General features: G+C 45.6%; 1 protein-coding gene across 1 annotated transcript in view; it reads right to left on the minus strand.

The window, feature by feature from the left end:
* The window catches only part of LOC122930321 (amine oxidase [flavin-containing] A-like), a 131,089-nt gene extending 122,045 nt beyond the window's left edge, over window positions 1-9,044 (minus strand). Inside the window, exon 1 of the mRNA XM_044283602.1 lies at window positions 8,871-9,044. Coding sequence (XP_044139537.1) covers window positions 8,871-8,916 — 46 coding nt within the window. The 5' untranslated portion in view covers window positions 8,917-9,044. The remainder of the gene's footprint in view (window positions 1-8,870) is intronic.
* Window positions 9,045-9,669: the final 625 nt, after the last annotated feature.

Genomic DNA, 9,669 nt, shown 5'->3' on the forward strand with positions numbered 1-9,669 from the left:
GTGAATGTTGAGATGTTATATTGGTTTCACTGGTAAAAATAAATAATTGAAATGGGTATATATTTGTTTTTTGTTAAGTTGCCTAATAATTATGCACAGTAATAGTCACCTGCACACACAGATATCCCCCTAAAATAGCTAAAACTAAAAACAAACTAAAAACTACTTCCAAAAATATTCAGCTTTGATATTAATGAGTTTTTTGGGTTCATTGAGAACATGGTTGTTGTTCAATAATAAAATTAATCCTCAAAAATACAACTTGCCTAATAATTCTGCACTCCCTGTATATACATAACAAAAAAGTGTGAAACAGAAAATATGTCATATTCTAGGTTCTTCAAAGTAGCCACCTTTTGCTTTGATTACTGCTTTGCACACTCTTGGCATTCTCTTGATGAGCTTCAAGAGGTAGTCACCTGAAATGGTTTTCACTTCACAGGTGTGCCCTGTCAGGTTAAATAAGTGGGATTTCTTGCCTTATAAATGGGGTTGGGACCATCAGTTGCGGAGTGGAGAAGTCAGGTGGCTACACAGCTGATAGTCCTACTGAATAGACTGTTAGAATTTGTATTATGGCAAGAAAAAAGCAGCTAAGTAAAGAAAAACGAGTGGCCATCATTACTTTAAGAAATTAAGGTCAGTCAGTCCAAAAAATTGGGAAAACTTTAAAAGTGTCCCCAAATGCAGTCACAAAAACCATCAAGCACTACAAAGAAACTGGCTCACATGCGGACCGCCCCAAGAAAGGAAGACCAAGAGTCACCTCTGCTGCGGAGGATAAGTTCATCTGAGTCACCAGCCTCAGAAATAGCAGGTTAACAGCAGCTCAGATTAGAGACCAGGTCAATGCCACACAGAGTTCTAGCAGCAGACACATCTCTAGAACAACTGTTAAGAGGAGACTGTGTGAATCAGGCCTTCATGGTAGAATATCTGCTAGGAAACCACTGCTAAGGACAGGCAACAAGCAGAAGAGACTTGTTTGGGCTAAAGAACACAAGGAATGGACATTAGACCAGTGGAAATCTGTGCTTTGGGGTCTGATGAGTCCAAATTTGAGATCTTTGGTTCCAACCACCGTGTCTTTGTGCGATGCAGAAAAGGTGAACGGATGGACTCTACATGCCTGGTTCCCACCGTGAAGCATGGAGGAGGAGGTGTGATGGTGTGGGGGTGCTTTGCTGGTGACACTGTTGGGGATTTATTGAAGGCATACTGAACCAGCATGGCTACCACAGCATCTTGCAGCGGCATGCTATTCCATCCGATTTGCGTTTAGTTGGACCATCATTAATTTTTCAACAGGACAATGACCCCAAACACACCACCAGGCTGTGTAAGGGCTATTTGACCATGAAGGAGAGTGATGGGGTGCTGCGCCAGATGACCTGGCTTCCACAGTCACCGAACCTGAACCCAATCGAGATGGTTTGGAGTGAGCTGGACCGCAGAGTGAAGGCAAAAGGGCCAACAAGTGCTAAGCATCTCTGGGAACTGCTTCAAGACTGTTGGAAGACCATTTCAGGTGACTACCTCTTGAAGCTTATCAAGAGAATGCCAAGAGTGTGCAAAGCAGTAATCAAGGCAAAAGGTATATAATTCCACATGTGTTAATTCATAGTTTTGATGCCTTCAGTGTAAATCTATAATTTTCATAGTCATGAAAATAAAGAAAACTCTTTGAATGAGAAGGTGTGTCCAAACTTTTGGTCTGTACTGTATATAGCTAAATTTGTTTAATAAAATGAAGAGATATGAAAATATTCTACATAAGCAAAGAAACACTGAGGAGAAATGGAATAGGATATGGGGGAATTGGAAGTCTAAGGCTGGGTTCACACCTGAGCGTTTTACAGCGCGTTCCTACGCAATGTAAAAGCTCAACTGGCAAGAACCAATGATTCCCTATGGGAATGGTTCTCACCTGAGCGTTTTACAGCGTGTACGATCGCGCTGTAAAACACCTGACGCCCCAAGAAGTACAGGAGCTTCTTTGGGGCGTCTTGTCGTGCGTTCCCGTACATAGACTTCTGGGAACGCACGACATTGGGCGTTCGCTTGTTCCGGAGCCGCGATTGTAAACGCGCATACAATCGCGCAAGCAGAGCGCTCCATCCCGTACGCTCAGGTGTGAACGCAGCGTTAATCTTCTCCGCCTCCACCTCATCGGTATCCCGTCTCCGTCTTGTTGATGGAGGGGATAGGAGACACATCGCAACGGGGAGGGAGGGTAGGAGTAAGAGGGGGGGGGTAAGGTCTAAATAGGAAAGAAAAAGTAATAATGTTGATGATTAAGGCTACTTTCACATTAGCGTTTTTTTCTTTTCTGGCATAGAGTTCCATCACAGGGGCTCTATACCGGAAAAGAAACAGATCAGGCATATCCCCATACATTTTGTATGGAGAGCAATCCGTTCAGAATGCATCAGGATGTCTTCAGTTCAGTCATTTTGACTGATCAGGTAAAAGAGAAAACCGTAGCATGCAAGTATTTATCTCTGGTGAAAAAAACTGAAGACTTGCCTAAACGGAAGGCAACGGAACTGCCTTCAAAATACTGGAATGCGCAGACCTTTAAAATCACATGGACCATGTGATTGGACCATGTGATGTGACGTCACCACAGGTCCTTTAGTCGGCAGCTCATGATTAAAGAAGTAAGAAGAGACCGGCAGCTAATTAATTTTTATTTTTTAACCCTCAATTGACCACCTACTATGCATTCTGTATTAAAGAATGCTATTATTTTCCCTTATAACCATGTTATAAGGGAAAATAATACAGTGAATAGACTGTCATCTTAGCAGCCATGCGTGAAAATCGCACCGCATCCGCACTTGATTGCGGATGCTTGCGATTTTCATTCAGCCCCATTCACTTCTATGGGGCCTGCGTTGCGTGATAAATGCACAATATAGAGCATGCTGAGATTTTCACGCAACTCATAAGTGATGCGTGAAAATCACCGCTCATGTGCACAGCTCCATAGAAATGAATGGGTCCGGATTCAGTGCGGGTGCAATGCGTTCACCTCACACATTGCCCCCGCGCGGAAATCTCGCCCGTGTGAACTCGGCCTTAGAATACAACTGAAGCCATAACAAGGCTCTGTTCACACGGGGCAAATCTGCAATGAAATCTGCAACATACTCATGTGGATTTCCCCCTTTGTATTAGGGATCGACCGATATTGATTTTTTAGGGCCGATACCGATAATTTGTGAACTTTCAGGCCGATAGCCGATAATTTATACCGATATTCTGGAAATTTTCATTTTTGAAAAAAAAAAAAAAAATTCCCACAAATCTGCTGAAAATTAATGTTTATTGTTAATGTGTATTTTTTTTTCATTTATATTTAATATTTTTATAATTATTATTTTTTTTTAACTAACTTTTAGCCCCCTTAGGGACTAGAACCCTTGTCCTATTCACCCTGATAGAGATCTATCAGGGTGAATAGGAGCTCACACTGTCCCTGCTGCTCTGTGCTTTGTGCACACAGCAGCATGGAGCTTACCATCGCAGCCAGGGCTTCAATAGCGTCCTGGCTGCCATGGTAACCGATCGGAGCCCCAGCATTACACTGCTGGGGCTCCGATCGGAGGAGCAGGGGAGAGGGGATCCTGTGGGGGGGCGCACTGCGATTGGGGTGGGGGGGCCCTATGCGCCACCACTGCTTAATACTGGGGGGGAGGGGGGGCGTACTGCGCCACAAATGCTTAATACTGGGGGGGCTTAGGGGAGGCGCACTGCGCCACCAATGCTTAATACTGGGAGGGGGGGGGCACACTGCGCCACCAATGAAGCTTAATCTCTTATTCATTCATATACAGGAGGCGGGAGCTGGCTGCAGGATCACATAGCCGGCTCCCGACCTCTATGAGCTGTAGCTGCGATCCGCGGCACCTGAGGAGTTAACTACCGCAGATCGCAGCTACAGCTCATAGAGGCCCGGAGCCAGCTATGTGATCCTGCAGCTCCCGCCTCCTGTATATGAATAAATGTGAGATTAAGCTTCATTGGTGGAGCAGTGGCCACAGCTCCGCCCCTCCTCTTGTCCCCTGTACTTTCATTGGCGGCAGGCTCAGCAGCAGCAGCACAGGGGGAGGAGACACTGCTCCTTCTCCCCTGTGCTGCTAAGGGGAACACGGAGAGCGCTGTCAGCAGCGCGATCTGTGTTCCCCATACGCTATCGGAATATCGGCAAAATAAATGCCGATACCGATAGCGTTCAAAATCCTGAATATCGGCCGATAATATCGGTAAATCCGATAATCGGTCGATCCCTACTTTGTATTACCAACTTCACTGGACTACATTGTGCTGTAGATTGCTGGAGATTTTGTTGCAGGGTCTACAATGAGAATCTGCAGCAAATTTGCATGTGGAAAAGTATCTGTCAACAGCACCTAAACTGGTAACAGATGTTTTCTACACTGTTCTGTAAAATAAGTGAAAACAGTCAAAATAATAATAATAAAGATACAGCGAAACCACTCTCAGAAAATCATCCAAAACTGCATTGAAAAGTGGTCTTCTGGACAATGGAGTGGTCCTTTTCGAAAGCCACTTTTCTACTACATGGTATCGGTGTTCTAACAAAAATCCTTACTTCGTGAAAATACCTTACTCCTCGTGACTTCCCCGGGGGAGTGCGCCTCAGCCCAAGCGCTCTACCACGGCACGGATAAGGTAAAATTACAGGGAGCGCTGACTCACGGACACCGTGCACACGCCATCAGGGGTAAGGAGATCTGACGACCTCTTCTCCTTACCCATACACTGCGAATGTGCGGATTGTGAAATCTCCTTACCCTCACAAGGGTTAGAGTTATGCCCCCCAATATGCTGCACCCACCCCCCGGATGGCTGATAGTGCTGAGAGCAAAGTAAGACTTCACAATCCACGCAGCGCTCCCTGTAATTTTACCTTACCCGTGACGTGGTAGTGCGCTTGCGCTGCTTTTGGTACCAAGCAGTTTGTTTTCTATTTTATATATAGTACCTCCTCAGACTAACCACTAGTCACCAGTGTGGTCATGTGACCGTCATGGTATCGGCTTGGCTCACTTGGAACCTCCTCGAATGTGGTAGCAAAGAAAGTACCAGGTACTGTGTGCAACTCTGGCCTAATCGGGCCGCTTCCATGCAGAGGAATAAGGACTAAAGATAATACTGACCTATCACTGAGCAGTATACCTAAATGTGCCGTATTCATCAACACATTCTGTGCAGCTACTGAGCGACCATAGGCCACGCTGGTTTTTGGCACGCAGTCTATAAACACCATTCCCTTCAAGACAACTGTAAAGATAAACATGCACTGTACCAGAGTCTGGTACAGATACGGCTGTGTGCATGAGGCCTAAAACAGGGACTAGCAACCTCTGGCACTCCGGCTGTTCTGACTATAAACTCCCAGAATGTTCCATTCTGTTCTTTAGGAGCCAAGCAAGTGTGGACGCTGGGAGTTGTCATTTTACAGCCCTAAGAGTGCAGTAGGTTGCTGACGCCTGGTCTAAGTCACTTTTCATTCCACCGACTTCCCCTTTATCTCGTCAGCCAAACTGTGAGAGTGCATTCACAGCAGATTACATTTCTGAGACTGGGAGGGCACATGCACACGGCAGTGTAGTCTTTGTGCAGACTGCGCTGCGTTTCTGCAGAAAAATACACGTGTTACTTATGGATATTTGACAAGGGCTCAAACTATTCGCACCGTGTAGATGAGACTTCGAAAATCTACTTTGCTGCTACTGCAGAAGACTACATGCACACGACTGTGCCACGTTCTGCGGTCTGCAAATTGACGATCCACAAAACACGGATGCCGCCTGTGAGCATTCCTCAATTTTTACGGAACGGGACGCCCATAATTTCTATTGTGTCAGAGAAAACGGATCCGTCCCCATTGACTTGCATTGTGGGTCATTCCAGATACGTCTTGCTCCGCATCCCAATACCGGAAAACAACTGCTAGTGTAAAAGTAGCCTAATAGACTAAGGGCCCTTTCACATGAACGAGTATTCAGTGCGGGTGCAATGCGTGATGCGAACGCATTGCACCCGCACGGAATCCGGACCCATTAATTTCTATTGGGCAGTGTACATATGCGTTGGTATTTACTTATCACTTGTGCGTTGTGTGAAAATCTCAGCATGTTCTATATTCTGCGATTTTCACACAACGCTAGCCCAACAGAAGTGACTAGGGCTGCATGGGGGCCGTTTTTCACGGATGGTTACTAAAAGATGTTGTTTGTAAACATTCAGTATTTTATCACGCGCGTGCAAAACGCATTAAATCGCATTGCACCAACGCGATAAAAACTGGACACAATCGCAAACAAAACTGAATGGACTCGTTTGCGAAATTGCGCAGTTTTTACTGAATGCATCCGGATCTAATACAGACACGCTCGTCTGCAAGGGGCCTAAGGCCTCTTTCACAAGAGCGTGTTGAAATCTGTCCGTGTTCTGACTCTGGATTATGCACGGATTCCTAATGAATTACCATCAGTATTGTCATCAGTATTGCTTCAGGATTTTATCAGGATTTACATGCGTATTCTTTCCTCCCTGCATTTTTCATGCTCTCCCATAGACTGTAAATGTGTGCATTTGGAAACAAGCGCAAAACCCGGACGTACTGACGGACATTACACACCCATGTGACTAGATCTATTTAATAACATTAGCAGCAGATTCCGGTACGTAAAATCCGGCCCATTGATTGCAAATACACTTGTGTAAAAGAGGCCGAAAGTCAACATTTCACTTATTTGGTCAGTTATTTCCATCAGTAAGGGCTCATGAAAACAAACATATTTTTTGTTCATATCCAATCCATATTTTTATGGATCGGATGCGGTCAGCATCTGTATGTCCGTTCAATGGCATGTCCTACATGTCCTATTCTTGCATTATGACTGCTCTATTATGGGCCGGACGTTCCATTCCTCAAAATGTGGAACGCACACGGCCAATATGCCTGTTTTGCAGATCCGTCACGAACGGTATCTGTGTGGTGTCCATGGTTTTCACTGACCCATAGACTTTAATGTGCGTGAGGAATCCGTAATAATGGACAAGAATAGGGCATGCTTCTGTGGTGTCACCACAGTCCGTGGAAAACCACCGATGTGTGAGTACAGAGATTAAAGTCAACGTGGCACCTTTTTTTAAAGAGGACCTTTCACTAGTTTAAAAACTAAAAACTAACTATATCTGTGGGCAGAGCGGCACCCAGGGATCCCCCTGCACTTACTAGTATGTCTGGGCGCCGCTCCGTTCGCCCGGTATAGGCTCCGGTGTCTGCAGCTCCCTTTGTTGTACTGGGCAGAGTTTTTGTATTAGGCGTGTCCCTTGCTGCAGCGCTGGCCAATCACAGCGCACAGCTCATAGCCTGGGACTTCCAGGCTATGAGCTGTGCACTACGATTGGCCAGAGCTGCAGCAAGGGACAACCCTAATACAAAAACTCCGCCCAGTACAACAGAGGGAGCTGCAGACACCGGAGCCTATACCGGGCGAACGGAGCGGCGCCCAGACATACTAGTAAGTGCAGGGGGATCCCTGGGCGCCGCTCTGCCCACAGATATAGTTAGTTTTTAGTTCTCTTTAAGTTTGCTAAAATTAGATGGACGTATTTGATTCGTCTGTCAGTTTTTGTCTAGTACGTATAAAAAGTTGCATGAATTAGACTATGTGTACTGTTATTAGTCTGACCTCTAGTGGTTCAGTTTCAGTTAGACGGGTTCATATTCACTTAGACTGGTCTCATTAGTATGCATGTGACAAAAAGGTGCAAGTGAGCTGTTAAAGTTGCACATCTCCCTGAAAGTGCGATTTTAATGCAAATAATTCAGACTTCACCACTCAAAACTGATGAAGAAAAGTACGCCAGCCCTGGAGCGGAGTAGAAATTATACTGTTTTTGTGACAAATTCAGGTCCTGGATAAATAGATAGGGAAAAAGTTGCAAAAGTTAGAACACTTCTGAATGAGTCTCAAAATCCTAAGTCAAACGAGGCGCAAAAAGCCTCCAAAACAGCACAATTTCAGTAGTAAATGCGACAAAAAAAAAAATAGACTGTCTAAAGCAGCATTTTTACTCCAAAAAACGGGCGCAGACTGGGGGGGGGAATGAGCGAACTTCTGTTTTCAAGTTCGTATCTATGAATTCTGTTATGGATTCAGCTACCACAGATCATAACGTATCGTCAGTGATAGCGGAATCCATTACGGAATTCTTAGATAACCCGAACCTTGTACGCCGAACTTGAAAACAGAAGTTCCCTAGCGCAAACACTATAGCAAATACGCCCCAATGGGTGCCTATGGCGTTCATGGAGACAACAGGAGTCCATGATTCACAGGGGCCTTACGGAAAGCAATGCCAGATGTACACAATGGCATCTTTATACAACCATACCGGAGGAAAGCACAGTATACCGTCCATTACATCTCCACTTATATTAATAGGTCCGGTGTAAAGAGCCCACCCTAGGGTGTGGAGCATCAGACCACCCACCGGGCACCCTGCCAGGTAGGTCAGGCAACACAGAGGTCAGCTTTTCACATCTAAGTAACTAAGTATACAGAACATAAACCTTATGTGACAGCCATTAGCATCAATAAAGTAGCAGAAGAGACCATCACAGAGGATCCATGATGATCTAACCCTACATGACAACGATCAGATTGCACCGAGCAGGTTCTGTCTGCGATAACTGCATTGCTATAGACTTTCTATGACGCTGGACACACAGGACTCCCTGCTCTGTTGCTTGCACCCTACGAGTCAGCTGCCTGGAATCCTACAATAGTCAGCAGCAGCAAGGTGCGGGGGAAGAATTATCTGACCTGAGATGCCTCCACCGATGACAATGACATCTTGCAGGGAACTCATGGCTGCTGTGCTGCCTCAGTCACTGGCCTCTGAGAGCCCTGAGTGCGTCTAGCTCCGGCTGACAGACGCACGCCCCTCCCCCTCCCTGCATGGCTTCTGTCCAGGGGCTTTGCCGCTTCTGCTCTGTGTGTGCTTAAGGTTTGGACTGACAGGCACAATGTACAAGGGATTGGCTGTTCCCAGCCATTGAAGGCTATGGGAGAGCTTGTCAGACACCCGCCCTCTCAGAAAGTTCTCTGCATACAACAGCAGGAAGGAAGAGTCCCATAGCGTCCAATCTGTAGTGCAGAGTTATGTAATAGGAGTCTGTACACACTGCAGGCTTTATAAAGGCGCTGTATCTGTGCTCTGTACATTACACACCTAAACCGTGCATCATATCCTGTATACACACATATCATCTCTACAGCGCCAAAAAATCACATCGTTTGCTGCACACTGTGCTGACAAAAAAATGTTGCAACTTATTTGGGATTTTACGCATCGTTTATCACCTTTCAAGTCTGCGGGCAGTGTGCGGTCAGCTTAGCCAGTGCGTCATATTTGTTATACTCTGCACCAGGAAACCACCATAGATTATAGCGGAAATCTACATCTGTCCCCTTGCTGGTTTTTTTTGCGAAACCATTTGTTTCTATGGGTCTGCTAAAAAAAAGAAGCTACTCTGTGAGCATACCGTTTCCGTACGTCCGTTCCGGCAAAAAAAAATAGAACATGTCCTATTATTGTCTGCATTAAATACAAAGATTGGAC

Source organism: Bufo gargarizans, chromosome 3, assembly GCF_014858855.1.
Source record: "Bufo gargarizans isolate SCDJY-AF-19 chromosome 3, ASM1485885v1, whole genome shotgun sequence".
In the NCBI taxonomy this organism is placed as follows: Eukaryota; Metazoa; Chordata; class Amphibia; order Anura; family Bufonidae; genus Bufo; species Bufo gargarizans.